The 21,678-nt window shown below is 37.2% G+C and overlaps 1 protein-coding gene across 3 annotated transcripts in view; it reads left to right on the plus strand.

The window, feature by feature from the left end:
- The window catches only part of Stag1 (stromal antigen 1), a 344,086-nt gene that overhangs the window by 155,495 nt on the left and 166,913 nt on the right, over positions 1-21,678 (plus strand). For all 3 annotated transcript variants that reach the window (XM_028788047.1, XM_028788048.1, XM_028788049.1), the window contains one exon: positions 13,996-14,200. In XM_028788047.1, coding sequence (XP_028643880.1) covers positions 13,996-14,200 — 205 coding nt within the window. The remainder of the gene's footprint in view (positions 1-13,995; positions 14,201-21,678) is intronic.

The following is a 21,678-nucleotide window of genomic DNA, read 5'->3' on the forward strand; positions in this document are numbered from 1 at the left end:
GACCGCTGAACACCTGGACAGTCCCTATACTACAAAACATTGTAACATCCGATCTTCAGCCTTCTGGCCCAGAATCACCTGACAGACCTAGTGATACAGAATTATTAAGGGCTGATTACTCTATCTTGGCAGATATAATCAGTCGACTATTCCGCAAGTGTGTCATTTTCAGGACAGTAATTTGTCTGTAGATGAAAAGAGGCATTTCTTGTCTAGTGGCTGTCTCACCACAACTGGAGTAACTCCAAAGACACTCAACTTCTAAGAATCCAAGATAGGAAGCTGTCAGGAGGAGATAGGTCTCTAATCAAAATTAACCTTAATGCAGAAATGTTTGTAACGTCAATTCTGTTGACTTCTGATGTTTTGAAAACCAAGTATCGGCTGGGCAGTGGTGGCACATGCCTTTAATCCCAGCACTTGGGAGGCAGAGGCAGGTGGATTTCTGAGTTCGAGGTCTACAGAGTGAGTTCCAGGACAGCCAGGGCTACACAGAGAAACCCTGTCTCGAAAAACCAAAAAAAAAAAAAGAAAAGAAAAGAAAAAAGAAAAGAAAAGAAAACCAACTATCCATGTAAGGCAATCTGGACTGTTGTCTGTTAAATCCTCTCAGCTATTTCTAAATAAAATATAGAAAACACTGTAACAATAAACTCAGAGGCATGAATTTGCTATAGGCCCTTAACTCACAGGCTAACCATCTCAAATCAGTTAAAAAAAGTTAAAGAAGGACTGGGCCTATGCCTTGTATTCCTAAATGTGTTATATAAGCACAATGCCTATGAGAGTAACAATATTAATCTCACTTCTATATCAATAAGAAACTCGTAACAATGAAAGCCTTAAATTTGAAATCAAAGTGAGTTTTGCACCATTTAAGAAATTACAACTTCAGCTTAATATCAATTATACAGATTTCTAACAATACATTGTGGCTATGCAATAAATCCTAGCTATTCCTCCCTGTTTCAACAAAACCACTACTTTTCCCTAGAAAGAAAGCCCAGTATTAACCACCTCAGTCCCCAAGCCCAGGGAATAGGGGCGCCGACTCTTCATTAACTTCTTTAAGCTGATTACGGGCATTGAGATAGTAGAAGAGGGGCAGAGGGAAGAGTAAATTGATAAGACTCTGATGTCTGTTTCTTCACTGCATCCAGCTGAGATTCCAGGACATCAGAGGTTGGAGCAGGTCTGCTCAGCTTGCTTGATGAGTAGATACACCAAGGCTGTGTATTCTGCAATATACGATTCTCAAAACAAATTTTAGTATCAAGATAATTTTTTGTTTGAATTCTGGAATCTAGTCTTCTGGCAGCCTGCCTCTGTCATGTCTAATCCATATAATTCTGGGAGTTTCTATGAGGGTGTGCTCCCACCATCCTCCCATTCCTGACTCCCTGCTCTCAAATTCCCCAACACTAGGGAATCCAAACTTTCAGGCACCATGGCCCTCCACTTCCACTGATGCCTGACAAGGCTACCTTCAACTACCTATACAGGTGGAGCCATGAGTCCCTCCCTTTGTGTTTTCGGGCTTGAGGTTTTAGAATGGCTACTCCAGCTTGTTTCTTAGAATCATTTGCTTGAAAAATTGTTTTCCAGCCTTTTACTCTAAGATAGTGTCTGTCTTTGTCACTGAGGTGGGTTTCTTGTATGCAGGAAAATGCTGGGTCCTGTTTATGTATCCATGCCATTAGCCTATGTCTTTTTATTGGAGAATTGTGTCCATTGATGTTAAGAGATATTAAGGAACAGTGATTGTTGCTTCCTGTTATTTTTGTTACTAGAGGTGGAATTATCTTTGTGCGACTATCTTCTTTTGGATTTGTTGGAAGAGGATTACTTTCTTGCTCTTTCTAGGGTAAAATTTCCCTCCTTGTATTGGAGCTTTCCTACTATTATCCTTTGTAGTGCTGGGTTTGTGGAAAGATATTGTGTAAATTTTGTTTTGTTATCTTTGAATATCTTGGTTTCTCCATCTATGGTAATTGAGAGTTTTGCTCGGTATAGTAGCCTGGGCTGGCATTTGTGTTCTCTTAGGGTCTCTATGACATCTTTCCGGGATCTTCTCGCTTTTATAGTATCTGATGAGAAGTCTGGTGTAATTCTGATAGGTCTGTCTTTATGTTACTTGGCCTTTTTCCCTTTCTGAATTTAATATGTTTTGTGCAGTTGGTGTTTTGTTTGTTATGTGACGGAAGAAGGTATTTCTTTTCTGGTCTAGTCTATTTGGTGTTCTGTAGGTTTCTTGTATGTTTATGGGCATCTCGTTCTTTAGGTTAGGGAAGTTTTCTTATAAAATTTTGTTGAAGATATTTATTGACCCTTAAGTTGGGAATCTTCACTCTCGTCTATACCTATTATCCTTAGGTTTAGACTTCTCATTGTGTCCTGGATTTCATACATGTTTTGTGTTAAGAACTTTTTGCATTTTGCGTTTTATTTGACAGTTGTGTCAATATTTTCTATGGTATCTTCTGCACCTGAGATTCTCTCTTCTATCTCTAATATTCTGTTGGTGATGCTTGTATCACCTGATTTTTTTTTCCTAGATTTTCTATCTCCAGGGAGTCTCCCTTTGTTATTTCTTTATTGTTTCTACTTCCATTTTTATGTCCTGGATGGTTTTGTTCAATTCCTTCACCTGTCTGGTTGTGTTTTCTTATAATTCTTTAAGGGGTTTTTATGTTTCTTCTTTAAGGGCTTCTACCTGTTTACTTGTGTTCTCCTCAAATTCTTTGAGAGTGTTATTTTTGTCTTTCTTAAAGCTCTCTATCATCATCATTAGAAGTGAGTTTAAATCTGAATCTTGCTTTCCTGGTGATATGGAGAATTCAAGACTTTATAGTGTGAGGGAACTCGGTTCTGATGATGCCAAGTACGCTGTGTTGCTGATGCTTATGTTCTTGCGCTTGCCTTTCGCCATCTGGATCACCTTAGCACTACCTGCCCTGTCTCTTACTGGAACCTGTCTTTCCTATTATCTTGGTTGAGTCAGAACTGTGTGGGGTCGGTGTTACTACTGGAGTTTGAGCTGGGGCCCAAAATCTGCTCAGTGCTTGGGCCCTAACCGGAAGGATTACTTTTTGTCGTCAGGGTCTTGCTATATAGCTCTGGATGGCGAGGTACTTGCTGTTGAAGTAATAGATGGCCTCTAAGTAACTGCTCATTCTGCTCAGCCTCTGTAGCGCTGTTAGCCTTGAGTTTCAAATGTTACTCAGATGAGAACCACTGACCCAAGATGAGCAACAGAAGAGGGCTCAGAGCTAGTATTTTAGACTAAGATAATAAGAAGTACTTATTATCTATAATAAAACAATAGAGAGGTACTATGAGGGGCATCTAGCTTGACGTTAGGTTTATTACGTAACTGAATGCATACTATGGAGTTTTTAATTAGATGAGGCAAAAAAAAAGTTTTGTTGCATATAGGCAAGCACACTGTACTTAAATGAGATATTAAGGATTTCAAAAGTAAATCACACATGGAGCTGGAGAGATGGCTCAGCACCCACATGCTGGTCATGACTATTTATGACTCTAATTGTAAGGGATCCAGTGCCCTCTTCTGTCCTCCATAGGCACCAGGAGACATGTGGTGCACACAAACAGAGGCAAATTACCTGTATACATATAAAGTAATAAATTATTTTAAGATAATAACCCGTATTTGATTTTTGCTTTAGAATATAATTGTAGTTTAAGGCATTCCATAAAGGCAAGAGAGGATAGTGCTTCTGAAGGAAAAAGAAATCATCAAGTAGTTAAGTATGCTGAAAACAACCTGTTGAACTCCCAGAGTTTGGGAGGTAGAAGCCAGTTTGGTCTACAGGGCAGTCATTTTTTAAATTTTTTTTATGTTCTCCATTTTGTTATCTTTCCTTAGTTAGTATTCTGGGTTTGTTTGTTTTGTTTTTTACAGATACATTCTCAGTAACGAAGCTTTAAGTAGTTCATTGCCCATCAGTAAGACTACACTTTCTAAAGTCATTATATGCACAAGTGTTATGTGTTCAAGAAAATCTTAAAAAATCTCTCTGTAATTCATTTGCGTGTTAAGAATTTTCTTTTATTATTGAACATGTTAGTAGTTCTTTTTATTAATATATATTTTATTGAAAGTAATTTTTTATACAATATGTTCTGATTGTGTTCTATTCCGTCAGTTTCTTTCTACCTTCCCATCCACCCGACTTTACACTCTTTCTTTCTCTCTTTAAAAAACAAATAGGTAAACAAATAAATAAACCAGTATTAAATCAAATACATAAAACAGAGACAGAGACAAATACAGAGATGCACACTAAGCTCATAAAATTATAAAAATAAAGAAAAATATTGGAGCAGAAGACCTTAAGATCCCCCCCATGAATAAAATAAAGCTTAAAGCAACATAATACAAAATGTCTACAAAAAAAAAATACCATTGAGTTAATTTTGTGGTGGCCATGTACTATTTGGCATGCAGCCTACCCTTAAGAATGATTAATATACAAAGTGAGACTTCAGTGGAGAAAATGAGGTTTTTCTTATACACAATAATGTCATTTGGAGTTAGTTTCTTAGTAATGGGTGCGAGACCGTATCCCCTTTTTTCTCAGCAATGGGATCCCATTTGGTTGAACAAATGCATTTCGTGTGTATACTCACAGTCCCTGTTAGTTTATATGTGCCTCAATCCTGTTAAATTGAAAGACAGTTCTTTTGATTTTATCAGTCCCTTCTGACTCTTAAATTCTTTTTACCTGTTTGTCCACATACTTCACATGGAATCTGAGTTTAAGAGTTTTATTCAGACATCCCATTTAAACTGAGTATTACAAAATCAAGAGTTAATAAATCTTTGAAATAGATTCCTTTTTGAAAAACAATTTTTTGGATGTTAATATTTGCATGTGATATATAAGGTTGACTATAAGGTTTTTAAAGATGTAGGTTTTTAGTCTATTCAGAAAATGAGTGTGACTTATATTCTTTTGTTACTCTCATTGCTTTTAGTGCACCATAGTTTCAAATTTCCTTAATAATGGGCTTTTCTGTTTCTGTGCTTGGGGTATTATGGGGTTTTCCTTTTTTATTCTTTCATTTTATTTTTAACTATATTTTTATTTAAAATATAATTACATGATTTCCCCCTTTCCTCCATAACCCCTCCCACATTCGCTTTTCTCAGATTGATAGCTTTGTTGCATATTTGTATGTATGTGGAGGGGATATACACAAATATATAAGTATTACTTTCTGAGTCCATTTTTGTTATTTGTGTATATATGACTTCAGGACTGAGTACTTTGTATTGGCTATCCAATTAAGGGCACTGAACTCTGGGGTGCTGAGATAATTCTTTCTCACTCAGCAGTCATTAGTTTCATGTAATTCTTTGTCTCAGGAAGGAACCCTAGATTCTTCTGCTTCTGAGTTATTTGTGTTAGAATGTCTATTGCTATTGTCCAGGACTTGTTTATGCAGCCATTTCAAAGAAAGTGTAAGAGCAGTGTTCTAGGTTTTCTGATTTTCTTGATTGTCAGAGTTCTCTAGAGAAACAGAATTCGCAGAATAAATATATATAACAAGGATTCATTAGAATGGCTTATAGACTGTGATCAATGTAGGCCAAAAATGGATGTCTACTAATGGAAGGTTCAAGAGTCCAGTTTAGTCCGTGTTTCAGTTGGTCTTAAACAGATAACAGAATCCTGATGAAGTAGGCTCTAATGCCTTTGAGGAAATGGACTGGCCTAGTGAAAGTAAGAGCAAGCAGGAAAGAGAGCAAGTATTCTTCTTTTTTTTTCCTGTTTTATTAACAATTATATTTTACATATAGTTTAATACATATCTTTATTTTTTTCTTTTTTTATTGGATATTTTATTTACATTTCATACGTTGTCTCCTTACCCCATCCCCCACCCACCCGGGAACCCCCCATCCCCTTACCCCTCCTCCTTCTTCTCCATGGATGTAACCCCCACCTACCCCCCCCACTCCCACTACCCCACCCTCAAAATTCCCACCCCCTGGGGCGTCCAGCCTTCATGAGGTCAAGGATCTCTTCTTCCACCTGTGCCCGGCAGGGCCCTCCACTCTTACATATTCAGCTGAAGCCCTGGATCCCTCCATAAGTGCTCCCAGGCTGGTGGTTAGGACCCTGGGAGCTGTGGTTGGTTGGTATTGTTGCTCTCCTCATGGTGCCACAAACCCTTTCAGCTCCTTCAGTCCTCACTCTAACTCCTCCATTGAGAACCTCATGATCAGTTCAATGGCTAGTTGTGAGCATCTGCCTCTGAATATGTCAGACTCTTGAAGACCTCTGAGGAGACATCCATATCAGGCCCTTATCAGCATGCACTTCCTGACTTCCACATCAGCATCTACCTTTGGTGACTGCACATGGGATGGATACTCAGGTGGAAAGGTCTTCAAATGGCCCCTCCTTCAGTTTCTGTCCCTCGCTTTGTCTCCATATTTGCTCCCTTGAGTATTTTGTTGCTCCTTCTAAGAAGAACCGAATCACCCCCACTTGGTCTTCCTTCTTTATGGACTTCATGTGGCCTGTGAGTTGCATCTTGGGCATTTCAAGGTTCTGGGCTAATATCCAATAATCAGTGAGTGAATACCATGTGTGTTCTTTTGTGATTGGCTTACCTCACTCAGGATGATAATTTCTAGTTCCATCCATTTACCTAGGAACCTCTCAAATTCATTGTTTTTAATAGCTGAGTAATACTCCATTGTGTAAATATACCACATTTTTTGAATCCATTCCTCAGTTGAAGGACATCTGGGTTCTTTCCAGCTCCTGGCTATTATAAATAAGGCTGCTATGAACATAGTTGAGCATATGTCCTTGTTATATGTTCGAGCATCTTCTGGGTATATGCCTAGGAGTGGTATAGCTGGATCCTCAGGTAATGCTACGTCCAATTTTCTGAGGAACCGCCACACTGATTTCCAAAGTGGTTGCACCATCTTGCAGTCCCACCAACAATGGAGGAGTGTTCCTCTTTCTCCACACCCTCGCCAGCATCTACTATCACCTGAGTTCTTAATCTTAGCCATTCTGACTGGTGTGAGATGGAATCTCAGGGTTGTTTTGATTTGCATTTCCCTGATGACTAAGGACACTGAACATTTCTTTAGGTGCTTCTAGGCCATTCGAGTTTCTTCCATTGAAGATTCTTTGTTAAGCTCTATACCCCATTTTTTAATAGGGTTGTTTGGTTCTCTGGAGTCTACTTTCTTGAGTTCTTTGTATATATTGGATATTAGCCCTCTATCAGATGTAGGATTGGTAAAGATCTTTTCCCAATTTGTTGGTTGTTGTTTTGTCCTATTGACAGTGTCCTTTGCCTTACAGAAACTTTGCAATTTTATGAAGTCCCATTTGTCAATTCTTGATCTTAGAGCATATGCCATTGGTGTTCTGTTCAGGAACTTTTCCCCTGTGCCCAAGTATTTGAGGGTCTTCCCCACCTTCTCTTCTATTAGTTTCAATGTATCTGGTTTTATGTGGAGGTCCTTTATCCACTTAGACTTGAGCTTTGTACAAGGAGATAAGAATGGATCAATTTTCATTCTTCTACATGTTGTCCTCCAGTTGAACCATCACCATTTGTTGAAAATGCTGTCCTTTTTCCACTGGACAGTTTTAGCTCCTCTGTCAAAGATCAAGTGACCATAGGAGTGTGGGTTCATTTCTGGGTCTTCAATTCTATTCCATTGATCTTCCTGCCTGTCTCTGTACCAATACCAGGTAGTTTTTATCACTATTGCTCTGTAGTACAGCTTGAGGTCAGGGATGGTGACTCCTCCAGAAGTTCTTTTATTGTTGAGAATAGTTTTCGCTATCCTGGGTTTTTTGTTATTCCATATGAATTTGAGAATTTCCTTTTCTAACTCTGTGAAGAATTGAGTTGGGATTTTAATGGGGATTGCATTGAATCTGTAGATTGCTTTTGGCAAGATGGCCATTTTTATTATATTAATCCTGCCAATCCATGAGCATGGGAGATCTTTCCATCTTCTGAGATCTTCTTCGATTTCTTTCTTCAGGGACTTGAAGTTCTTGTCGTACAGGTCTTTCACTTGCTTGGTTAGATTCACACCAAGGTATTTCATATTATTTGCAACTATTGTGAAGGGTGTCATTTCCCTAATTTCTTTTTCAGTCTGTTTATCTTTCATGTAGAGGAAGGCTACTGATTTGTTTGAGTTGATTTTATAACCAGCCACTTTGCTGAAGTTGTTTATCAGGTTTAGGAGTTCTCTGGTTGAAGTTTGGGGGTCACTTAAGTATACTATCATAGCATCTGCAAATAGTGATATTTTGACTTCTTCCTTTCCTATTTGTATCCCTTTGACTTCTTTTTGTTGTCTAATTGCTCTGGCTAGGACTTCCACTACTATATTGAATAGGTAGGGGGAGAGTGGGCAGCCTTGCCTAGTCCCTGATCTTAGTGGGATTGCTTCAAGTTTCTCTCCATTTAGCTTGATGTTAGCTACTGGTTTGCTGTAAATTGCTTTTACTATGTTTAGGTATGGGCCTTGAATTCCTGATCTTTCCAAGACTTTTATCATGAAGGGATGTTGAATTTTATCAAATGCTTTCTCAGCATTTAGTGAGATGATCATGTGGTTTTTTTCATTGAGCTTGTTTATATAGTGGATTACATTGATGGATTTCCGAATATTGAACCATCCCTGCATTCCTGGGATAAGACCTACTTGATCATGATGGATGATTGTTTTGATATGTTCTTGGATTCGGTTTGCTAGAATTTTATTGAGTATTTTTGCATCGATGTTCATAAGGGAGATTGGTCTGAAGTTCTCTTTCTTTGTCGGGTCTTTGTGGGGTTTGGGTATGAGTGTAATTGTAGCTTCATAGAACGAATTGGGTAGTGTTCCTTCTGTTTCTATTTTGTGGAATAGTTTGAAGAGAATTGGTATTAGGTCGTCCTTGAAGGTCTGATAGAATTCAGCACTAAAACCATCTGGTCCTGGGCTTTTTTTAGTGGGGAGACTTTTAATGACTGCTGCTATTTTTTTAGGGGTTATGGGACTATTTAGATGGTTTATCTGCTCCTGGTTTAACTTTGGGACCTGGTATCTGTCGAGGAAATTGTCCATTTCTTCCAGGTTTTCCAGTTTTGTTGAGTATAGGCCTTTGTAATAGGATCTGATGATTTTTTGAATTTCTTCAGTTTCTGTTGTTATGTCTCCCTTTTCAGTTCTGATTTTATTAATTTGGATACTGTCTCTGTGCCCTCTGGTTAATCTGACTAACGGTTTATCTGTCTTATTGATTTTGTCAAAGAACCAACTCCTGGTTTTATTGATATTTTGTATTGTTCTTTCTATTTCTATTTGGTTGATTTCAGCCCTGAGTTTGATTATTTCCTGCCTTCTACTCCTCCTGGGTGTATTTGCTTCTTTTTGTTCTAGAGCTTTTAGTTGTGCAGTCAACTTGTCAGTGTGTGCTCTTTCCAGTTTCTTTTTGTAGGCACTTAGAGCTATGAGTTTTCCTCTTAGCACTGCCTTCATGGAGTCCCACAAGTTTTGGTATGATGTGTCCTCATTTTCATTGAATTCTAAAAAGTCTTTAATTTCTTTCTTTATTTCTTCCTTGAGCAAGTTATCATTGAGTAGAGAGTTGTTCAGTTTCCATGTGCATGTGGGTTTTCCATTGGTTTTGTCATTATTAAAGACCAGTCTTATTCTGTGGTGATCTGATAAGATGCAAGGAATTATTTCAATCTTTTTGTATCTGTAGAGGCCTGCTTTGTGACCAATTATATGGTCTATTTTGGAGAAGGTACCATGAGGTGCTGAGAAAAAGGTATATTCTTTTGTTTTAGGATGAAATGTTCTATAGATGTCTCTTAAGTCCATTTGGTTCATAACTTCTGTTAATGTCAAAGTGTCTCGGTTTAGTTTCTGTTTCCATGATCTGTCCATTGCTGAGAGTGGGGTGTTGAAATCCCCCACTATTATTGTATGAGGTGTAATGTGTGTTTTGAGCTTTAGTAAAGTTTCTTTTATGTATGTAGGTGCCCTTGCATTTGGAGCATAGATGTTCAGAATTGAGAGTTCACCTTGGTAGATTTTTCCTTTGATGAGTATGAAGTGTCCTTCCTTATCTTTTTTGATTAATTTTGGATGAAAGTCGATTTTATTTGATATTAGAATGGCTACTCCAGCTTGTTTCTTGGGACCATTGGCTTGGAAAATTGTTTTCCACCCTTTTATTCTGAGGTAGTGTCTGTCTTTGTCACTGAGGTGCATTTCTTGTATGCAGCAAAATTCTGGGTCTTGTTTGTGTATCCAGTCTGATAGTCTGCGTCTTTTTATTGGGGAATTGAGACCATTGATGTTAAGAGATATTAAGGAAAAATGATTGTGGCTTCCTGTTATTTTTGCTATTAGAGGTAAAGTTATGTTTGTATAGTTATCTTCTTTTGGGGTTGTTGGAAGATTACTTCCTTGCTTTTTCTAGGTTGTAGTTTCCCTCCTTGTGTTGGCGTTTTCCATCAATTATCCTTTGAAGTGCTGGGTTTGTGGGAAGATATTGTGCAAATTTGGTTTTGTCATGGAATATCTTGGTTTTACCGTCTATAGTGATTGAGAGTTTTGCTGGGTATAGTAATCTGGGCTGGCAATAGTGTTCTCTTAGGGTCTGTATGATGTCTGTCCAGGCTCTTCTGGCTTTTATAGTCTCTGGTGAGAAGTCTGGTGTAATTCTTATAGGTCTGCCTTTGTATGTTACTTGACCTTTTTCCCTTACTGCTTTTAGTATTTTTTCTTTGTTTTGTTCATCTGATGTTTTGATTATTATGTGACGGGAGGTATTTCTTTTCTGGTCTATTCTATTTGGTGTTCTGTAGGCTTCTTGTATGTTTATGGGCATCTTGTTCTTTAGGTTAGGGAAGTTCTCCTCAATAATTTTGTTGAAGATATTTACTGGCCCTTTAAGTTGGGACTCTTCATTCTCATCTATACCTATTATCCTTAGGTTTGGTCTTCTCATTGTGTCCTGGATTTCCTGGATGTTTTGAGTTAGGAGTTTTTTGCATTTTGCATTTTCTTTGACAACTGTGTCAATATTTTCCACCGTATCTTCTGCATTTGAGATTCTCTCTTCTATCTCTTATATTCGGTTGGTGATGCTTGCGTCTGTGACTCCTGATCTCTTTCTTAAGTTTTCTATTTCCATGGTTGTCTCCCTTTGAGCTTTCTTTATTGTTTCTATTTCCATTTTCAGATCCTGAATGTTTTTGTTTAATTCCTTCTTTGTGTTTTCTTGCATTTCTTTAAGGAATTTCTGTGATTCCTCTTTAAGGGCTTCTACCTGTTTACTTGTACTCTCCTGTATTTCTTTAAGGGAGTTACTTAATTCCTTCTTATAATCCTCTATCATCATCATGAGAAGTGATTTTAATTCTGAATCCTGCTTTTCAGGTGTGATGGGGTGTTCAGGGCTTGCTATATTGGGAGAACTGGGTACTGATGATGCCAAGAAACTTTGGTTTCTGTTGCTTATGTTCTTGCTCTTGCCTTTTGCCATCTGGTTAACTCTAGTGTTGCCTGCCCTCACTGTGTAAGACTGGAGTCTGTATTTCCAGTTATCTTGCTTGTTGCAGAGCTCCTCAGAGTCCAGATGTCTCTATAGTCTTATGATCCTAATCTTGGTGTCTGCTGCTCTGAGTGCAGTGGCTCCTCTAGGATGACTCAGGAGTCAGTATCTCCACAGGACAGGAGTAGATCAACTCAGTGTCAGCTGCTCTGAGTACAGTGGCTCCTCTAAGATGCCTCAGGATTCAGTATCTCCACAGGACAGGAGCAGACCAACTCTGTGTCTGCCCCAGCCCACAGGACCAGGCAGGGGAGCAAGTATTCTTCTTTTACGTCCTTGTTACAGGCTGCCAGCAGGTGTGGCCCAGATTTAACGTAGATCTTCCACCTCAAAAGATCCAGATTAAAAATGGGTCTTCCCACTTCAAATGATTTAATTAGGAAAAAAAAACTCTCATAATTGTACTCTCTGCTTAAGTTTTTATTAATTCCAGTTGTAGTCATGTTGACAACCAAGAATATTCATCACAACTATATTTCTGGCCCCTCTTCTGTATTATTCTCTGAATTATTTGATGTTGAAGTTGTGTTGCAGTTATATATCCACTGGTATTGGAGCTCTCATTATCTGTTGATGTGTCCAATTGTGATTTCCTGTAATGGCTTTCTTTTGCTATAGAGAGAGGCTTCTTTGATGATGGGTAGTAGCTATATTTTTCTGTGACTTACTCCAGTTACTTATGACACACCTCAAGTGACTTCTGTTATCTGTGTATCCCAGGGCCACAGAAGAAATCACTTTCTCACTTTGTCTCCTACAAGTTGACTATATGGTGTTGCTTACTGGTAGTGATGATGAGAACATATTCATGGTCTTGCCTGTGTTTTAATGATGTCCATGTATGACTAGTGGTACTTAAGGACTCTTTTAGCTTGCTCTTTCTCCTTTGTGTAGCAGCCAGTCCTTTCCTTTTTGTCTGTGCTTCCTGTTCATCTTGAAGCTAACAGTCCTTTGGTTGATACCAATACAAGATGCAAAACCCAAGGCAGTATTTTTCTTCTTCTACTCTTACCCCAGTATACAAGCTCTTTTTCTCTTGTCTTAGTTGTAAGGGATCTTTATTTCAACCCTGGTCTTTAGCTATTTGCTGCTCCCTACTCCAGTGTCCATCAGGAAGGGTTTTGAGGTATGCAATAGAAAGATCAGAACAAGCAAGCTAGATTCCTTGCTTCTTTTCATTTCAGTTGAAGATCATCCACTTGCTGGCTTGTTTTGCCAAAAGTAAAAGTTCTCTTGTTTCCCTGCCCTGTCCTTCGGCTTCTTAGTTGGAAATGGTTTTGAGTGAGCACATACTCTTCCTTAATTTCTCACAATGACAATTACCAAATTGATAGTGATTTCTCATTGTCTTAGCTGGTTGCCCCTGTATCATTGCCTTTTCAGTTTAATTTCAGTTCCCCTTCCTCCTCCCATTTTCAGGAAGTTTTTTAAAAAAATATATTTCAGACTGTCCTCAAACTCTGAATCCTCCTGGTTGTACCTTCAGTATCAAAACTGGCATCAAATGGCTTATACCACTCATATCCTACTGTCTTTGTGTATTTTCTTAAATGTTTCAATCTGGAGAGAAAAGGCCCTTGGTGTTACGCTCAGCTATTAATTTTGTGAATTAAATAAAGTCAAGATCCTATTCTGTTTTTGTCTTTTACAGAAGCTAATAAGTAGAATTATTGTCAAGCTTATTGTAAAATTTGAAGAAATGAGTTGCTATGTGAAAGGTCAATTTTAGGCTTTTTTGTGAAGTGCTTATGTTTTTAAAATCTTCAATTCTTAAAATTTTACATTTAGAAAGACTGAGAAATGGTACACTGATTTGGTAAGATGATTCAAGCTTGCTACCAAGCCTGCTCACCTTGTATTCAGATGTAGTGACCACATGATGGAACGAGACAGACAACACTCACAGTTGTTTTTGTCTTCCACATGTACACCCTGGCATGTTTGTGTTGGGTGTGTCTGTCTGTCCTGTAAGAGAATAAAAAAATAAATGTTAAAAGTGTCATGATGACAGTTGTATCTCAATTGCTATATTTATATTCAGTAATATAGTAAAGACTCCTAATCTAAATGTTATTTTTCTGTCTACTTCAAATCATGTTCATAAAGATATAAACATAAGTTAGTACTGTTATCTTTTTATTAAGAATCTTAGAAGAGTGAAGTAAACACTGATTTTAATCTGATAGTTTTCAGCACTGTAAAAATTATTTATGTGTGTTTAAAGGAAAAACATTAACACTATTAATGTACACATAGAATTCATTGTGTATTTAAAAGTAAAGTATTTCTTTGTATGTAGAAATAAAATTATCATCCAACTGCTATCTTGTGATACTTAATAAGTTCTTTTTACACATTTTAGGACAGTGGTGACTACCCCCTTACCATGCCTGGTCCTCAATGGAAAAAATTTCGTTCCAATTTTTGTGAATTTATTGGAGTCCTGATTCGACAGTGTCAATATAGCATAATTTATGATGAATATATGATGGACACCGTAATTTCCCTTTTGACTGGTTTGTCAGACTCCCAGGTCAGAGCTTTTAGGCACACAAGTACTCTTGCTGGTAAGTAACCAAGTCTTCTTTGTTTTCATTGAGTGTGCTAAATTTTATTTTTTGTAATCAACCTTTTTTTTTTCTATAAGGTTAATTTAGTTAGTGCTTTAATAAAAGTAAAAATTTCTTGGAATTTATCTGCATAGCTGTTTTCATTTAATAGAATTAAATATATGATAGTTTTCCTACTTGATATTTGATAGCCTTAAGAATAAAATCTGGAAATGGCTACTGGATTAAAGGCATGGGGCCTTCCCCCATCAATCTCTAATTAACAAAATACCCTATGGGGTTACCTACAGCTTGATGTTAATTGAGATTCTCTCCTCTGAGATAACTTTGTCTTGTGTCATCTTGACATAAAACTATCTTGCACTATCTCTCACACTCTGCATAGTGTCTGGCTGTGGGTTTCTGTATTTATTCCCATTTGGTGCAAAAAGAAGCTTCTCTCATGGCTGAGCAAGGCACTGAGCTATCATATAGCAGAATGTCATTTCTATGTTTATTGTTATGTAATTTTTTCAGAACAGTATTATTTGGCTTTGCCCTAAGTTCCTGGACTATCAATTCTGGGGTTCTTGATCACCTAGCCAGGGATAAGAATGGGTTCCATCTTTTGGAGTGGGCCTTAGATAAAAATCAAATATTTGGCGGTTACTCCAGCAAGCTTTGTGCCACCATTGTACTAGCTTATCTTTTAGGCAAGAGACCATTGTAGATCAAAGGTTTTTGACTAGGTTGGTGTTTACATTTCTTATTTTGTAGCATTCAGCATACTTTCCTGTATTGAAGATACTAGCTTTTAGCGATAAAGGCTCTATGTAGGCACCAGCTCGACTTCTCCTCATTCATTGAGTTGTATAGGTATTGTCAGCAACAGATTCATTAGGTGTAACCAGTCCTGATAGTGGAAATTTAATTTGTACAAGTGATGACTGATTGTGTCTATGTCTTCCTCATTTGGTGATTTCATTTAGTTCTCCTTTATATATGTCTATAGTATAGAAAGTGTTTACTCCACAAGGTTTTTGTTTTTTTTATTTACCCTCAAATGGTCCTTAATGTTAACTGTCTCTCCCTGTATTCTCTTACTGTGTCCCTCTTTCCTCCCTGTCTCCACTTTATTCTCCTCACCCATGCATAGCTGTCCATTCTGTTCCCCTTTCCTAGGGGGACCTATCTGTCCTGTCCCCCTACCCCCATCTTTTATACCTCATCTCCATGATTCTATGGATTATCACTTGGTTATCATTTACTTAACATCTAATATCCACATATAAGCAAATACACATCATTTGTTTTTTTGAATCTCTGTTACTTCACTTAGGATGCTCTTTTTCTAACTTCATTCATTTACCTGATATGTATATGTATAGTTGTTGTTTAGTAGCTAGTACTCTATTGTGTAAATGTACCACATCTTCTTTATCCATTCATCTGTTGATAAACATTTAGGTTGTTTCCAACTTCTGGCTATTATGAATAGAGGAACAATGAACAAGTGTCTTTATTGTAGGCTGAAGCATTCTTTCGATGTGGGTATATGTCCAAGAGTGCTGTAGCTGGTTCTTGAGGTAGATCCTTTCAGTCTTTCTGAGTAAGTGCCACACTGATTTCCATTATGGCTGCACAATAGTTGCAGTTCCAACAATGAATGAGTGTTTCCCTTACTTCACATACTTGCCAGTATGTGCTGTCACTTGTTTTATTGGTCTTAGCCATTCTTACAGGTTTAAGATGAATTCTCAAGTTTGTTTTGATTTACATTTCCCTTATGACTACGAATGCTGAACATTTCTTCAAGTGTTTCTTAGCCACTTGACTTTCCTCTATTGAGAATTCTGTTTAGATCTGAATCTCATATTTAATTATCTTAAAGAAGTTCTTTTATTATTTAGATTTTTTAGCAAGCTGGGTTTTTCATATTTTCATATAAAACTGGTTGTCATTTCAAGTTCTGGGAAAAATTGTCTTATAATTTTAATAGACATTGCATTGATTAGTTGTAGATTACTTTTGGTAGAATGGCTATTTTTACTATATTAATCCTAACAATCTATGATTATGGGAGATCTTTTCATCTTCTGATACCCTGTTCAATTTTTTTCTTCTGTGTCTTGATGATTTTATCATACAAGTCTTTCATTTGCTGGGTTAGGGTTACCCTAGAATATTTTGTGTACTTTGAGGCTTTTATAAAAGGTGTTATTTCCCTGATTTCTTTCTCAGTCCATTTGTCATTTATGTATAGGAGGGATCCTGGGTTTTGTGAATTAATATTGTATCCAGCTATTTTGCTTGTTGAAAGTGTCAGCTGTAGGGATTCTTTGATGGGATTTTTAGGATCACTTTTGGATACTATCATACCACCTGCTGATAAAGATACTTTGACTTCTTCCTTTCTAATTTGTTTCCCTTTGAACTCTTTTGGTTGTTTTTATTTCTCTAGCTAAGATTTCAGGTATTGTATTGAATAACTGTGGGAAGAATAGACAACCTTGTCTTGTACCTGATTTTAGTGGCATTGCTTTGAGTTTCTCTCCGTTTAAATTGATGTTTGCCCTGGTCTTACTGTGCACTGCCTTTATTATGTTGACTTATGTCTCTTGTATTCCTAAATCTTTCCAGAGCTTTTTTCATGAAAGGGTGTTGGAAGATCTTTCTGTATCTAATGAGATGTTCATGTGGCTATTATTTTCGTCAATTTATATATATGCCTGAGTACATTTATTGATTAACATATATTGAACCATAACTGCGTCTTAGGGATGAAGCCTACTTGATCATGGTGGATGACCTTTTTGATGTATTCTTGGATTAATTTTTCAAATATTTAATTGAGAAATTTTCAGTCTATGTTCATAAGAGAAACTGGCCTGAAATTCTCTTTCTTTATTGAGTTCTTATGTGGTTTGGGTATCAAGATACTCAGAGCCTCATAAAACAAATTGAACAATGTTCCTTCTGTTTCTGTTTAATAGAATAATTTGAGAAGATTAGCAATAATCTCTTCTAGGAAAATTTGTTAGAATTCTGTACTAAAACCATGAGGCCCTGGGCTTTTTTTTTGTTGGGAGACTTTTAGTGACTGCTTAAATATCATTAGGTGTTACAGATCTGTTTAAATTGTTTGATCTTGATTTAACTTTTGTTAAGTAGTGTCTATTGAGAAAATTATCCATTTATTTTAGATTTCCCAATTTGGTGGAATACAGGTTTTTAAAGTACATCCTTATGATTCTCTGGATTTCCTCAATCTCAATTGGTATGTTCCCTTTTCATCTCTAATTTTGTAAGTTGAATAGTCTCTTTCCACCTTTAGTTAATTTGGATGAAGGTTTATCAATCTTGGTGATTTTCTCAAGGAACCACCTCTTTGTTTCACTAATTCATTGTTTTGATTGTTCATTTATTTTTGTCCTGTGTCTGATTAGTTCTTGCTATCTTTCCCATTTGGGTGTGAAGTTGTTTTTTCTTTTCTTATTTCTTTCTCTCCCCCCCTCCACCCCTTTTTTGTTCTAGAGGTTTCAGGTGTGCTGTTAAATCAATAGCATCTCCAATTGCTTTTTATATTTACACTTAGTGCTATGAATTTGCCTCTTAGGGCCACCTTCATTGTATCCCAGTAGTTTTGGTATGATATATATTAATTTTCATTCAATTGTAATGAGTCTTTATTTTCTTTCTCAATTCATTTTTTTTTTGTTCCATTATGAATTGTTTACTTTTCATGATTTTGTAAGCTTTCTGTTGTTTCTGTTGTTGATATCCATTTTTAGACCAGGATGGTCAGACAGGATGTAAGATGTTAATTTAATTTTCTTGTATGTGTTGAGACTTACTTCGCGTCCTTGTATGTGGTCAGTTTAGAGATAGTTCCATAAGCTGCTGTGAAGAAGTACATTCTTTTGTGTCTGGGTGAAATGTTTTCTAAATATCTGTCAGGTCCATTTAGTTTGTATTATCAGTTAGCTCCTACATTTCTCTGTTTAATTTTTTTCTGGATGACCTTTCGGTTGGTATGAGAATTGGTCACTGAAATCTCCCACTGTCAGTGTTTGAGTGTCAGTATCTGATGTTAGCTGTCATATTTCCTTGAGCTTTGGTGCCCTTGTGTTTGGTGTATAGATATTAAGAATTCCAGTCTATATTTGGTGGATTTTTTTCTTTTGATGAGTATGTAGTGTACTTCCTTTTCTCTTCTGATTAGTTACTAAAATGGCTTCATGAGGGTTTTTTTTTTTTAATGTCCATGTGTATAGAATCCTTTTTTTTTCCCATCCTTTTTCCTCTGAGGTGACTATTTTTGACGTGGAGGTGTGATTCTTCGATGCAGAAGAAGAATGGATCCTGTTTCATATTCTGTTCTGCCTTTTTATTGAGGGATTGAGACTATTTATGTTATCAATGAGCAGTTGTTTGTTGATTCCTCTTATTTTGTTGTGATGTGTGGTAAACCTGTGTAGGTTGGATTTTCCTTCTAGGGCCTTCTGTTGGGTTTTACTTAGGTGCCTTACTTTCTCTGTGTAATGTGATTGAATGTTTTGCTGGGCATAGTATTTGGTTTTGACATTTGTTGTTTCATAGATTCTGTAGAATGTCTGCCAGTACCCTTCTGTTTTTAGTTTCAGAAGTTTTCCTAATAGGTCTGCCTTTATATGTTTGTCTTTTTCCTTTGTAGCTTTTAGGATTCTTTCTTCTGTATGTTTAGTGTTTTGATCATTCTATGTCAAAGGGTCTTTCTTTTCTGGTCCAGTCTTTTTGGTGTTCTGTATGTTTCTTGTACCTTGATTAGCATCTTCTTCTTTATATGTTGGAGAATTTTTCTTCATAATTTTGTTTAAAAAAAAAATTGTGTGCTTTGACCTGGGTTTCTTCTGCTTCTATTCTTAGGATTCTTAGATTTGGTCTTGTCATAATGTAAAATAGATTTTCTGGTTGTTTTGTCCCAGAATTTTTTTTAGATTTAACAATTTATTTGAGCAAGTTATTCATTTTTTTGTATCATGTTTTCAGTGTCTAAGATTCTGTCCTTTATGTCTTATATTCTGTTGGTGAGACTTGTCATTGAACTTCTTGTTCAAGTTTCTAAAGTTTTCATTTCTTTATTGATTCTGTTTCCACTTTCAGTTATTGAACTGTTTTATTCACTTCCTTCCACTGTTGGTGTTTTCATAGATTTCTTTAAGAAATTTATTAATTTCTTCTTTAAGGACCTCTGTCATATTCATAAAGGGTATGCTAAGGTCTTTGTCTCGTGCTTTAGTTAAGTTGCAGTACTCAAAGCCTACTGAGTGTTTTTCTCCAACATCTAGGCATCTGGGTTTGGGAAGGTTTTAATTCCAAGTGCTGATATCTAATCTTGTCTTTATGTGGGTATTTTCTCTTTTCTTGGTTCCTGTTTTCCTCTCTGGTTCTTAGGAGAGTGTGACAGCTGTGTGCTGCCTCTTAGGAAATTTCTGGGATTCTGATAGTTGTCACCACTTATGCTTACAGGTAAAATGATTTTCTGGGTATTAGGAGCTGACACATGAATGGGAATGGGCTGGGTTGGGATAAGGCTGTGGGGATCCACATGAGGGAGGGAAGCAGGGTTTTCCACTAGGATCTGCTTAGTCTCCTGGGAATGGGGACAGAGTGAGAAGAAGCCACAACAGGTAGTCTGTTATAAAGGTAAGGTTAAGACTACATTGGAATTTGGAGGAGGGGAAGGAGAGGTGAAGAGTTGCAGTTAACTTAATTGCTTTTCTGGCTGGAGTGGCCTGTAGATTACCAGGAAATGCCTCTTGGAGGTATGAGTGCTGGGATAAAGCAATAAGTGGGGGCAAGGAAGTTTGGAGGGGAAATATGTGTGATTCATCGGAGACAAGGCAGGTGTGGGTCAGGGAAGCCGCATCAGTTGCTGTGCTACAAAACTAGGACTAAGACTGGGAGATTGAATTTGAATGAGAGGACTCGGGTGAAGATCTGCACTTAGCCTGTCTGCTTCCCTTGCCATAAATGCCATTTATTAGTTACATTTGAATAATGGAAAAGTATTATGTATTGGAAATAGAATATACGGAACCTTTTTTTTTTATTCCATGTTCTAAAGGATAAAATCTTTATTCAGCAATTCCTTAGTAATACATCTGTTGTTGGTATCAGGCTTTGAACCCAGTGACATTACATCTAGGCGACCCCCACATTGTTGCCAAGGCAACCACCATACGTTCCCAGAATCCACCTGGCTACCTCTCACCCTTACCTGCAAGAGGCTACATCACCGCCCATATAAAACAAGCAGAACCCCCTGACCCCGCGCTGTCGTGTTCCTCGTCGCCCCCCCCCCCCCCGCAACCTTTGCCCTATCTTCTGAACAAACTCCACTTGGAAACGTTTGGTCTGGTGTGGTCTGTTCTAAGCCCCACATGGATGTATATCACCTGTAGTTATCATTTTCTTCATTAAATACTTCTTTCATCACTTGATTGTATAAAATTTTAGATATATGGTCACTTCCTTTGAACAAAAGATTTTCTGATAATTATAGGTGGATAGTTATCCATTTGGATGGCATATATGAGAAGCATGGAGTAAAAGATGGTAATTTTTATTTACTTTGGAAGACAAATCTTGGGGACTAGGAACATTTAATCCTCTTGTTCAAAGACTATGTGTGTTAGCTTATTTATTTATTATTTTATTGAGTTCTTATACCTCTACCTCCCTTCCAACTCTTTTTCTACCCTGATCCCTTCCAATCCCCCAACACACGGTAGGAGAGAAAGATTAGAATAAAAAGGGGACCTAGACCTCTGTAGTCTATTTACTGCTGATTAGGGTCTTCAAGTTCCTAGGGCATGTCCACTCTTCGTTGTCAGAATATCCAGTAGTCCAGCAAAACAGAAACAGACAGAACGGACCAAGAGTAGTGGGGAGCAGTAGCGTCTGCCTGCTTATAAGTGCCTCTGACCCATCTCTGGGCTCTGACATCCATACCCTCTCCAGATTCCCAAGAATTAAGCTATCTGCAGTTGGCAAAGATCATTCCCTCCTAGAGAACAAGATAATCATAGTTAGCAGCTGTGGAGAAACTGAGAGCCCCCTATCTCACACCTGGGATTAAACAAAAACATTCACATGTCTGGGGTTTTATGCTAAAATTTTCACTATAGATGCTCATGGATAGTTATGGCTAGATATGATTATCAGCTTTGAAATAAAATGATCCCTGACCTTGCTTTTATCTTAGCTGAGAAGAAATACCATCAGATTAGTTATTCTTAGGGCTTAGATATAATGACTTCAATAGCATCATAAGTTAGTTGCATGGTCTTATCAATATGAATTTTAGTCTACTTTCCAAATAGCTAAAACTGTGTCTCTATTGACAGTCTTTGTCTTTTGTCTTACATTTCACTTTATACTATTAATACATTTTATATAAAAGTTTTGAATGCTCTACAGTTCCTCAGTTCTAGAAGTTCCATAGTTAAATGAAT

Source organism: Grammomys surdaster, unplaced genomic scaffold (assembly GCF_004785775.1).
Source record: "Grammomys surdaster isolate TR1022 unplaced genomic scaffold, NIH_TR_1.0 125698, whole genome shotgun sequence".
In the NCBI taxonomy this organism is placed as follows: domain Eukaryota; kingdom Metazoa; phylum Chordata; class Mammalia; order Rodentia; family Muridae; genus Grammomys; species Grammomys surdaster.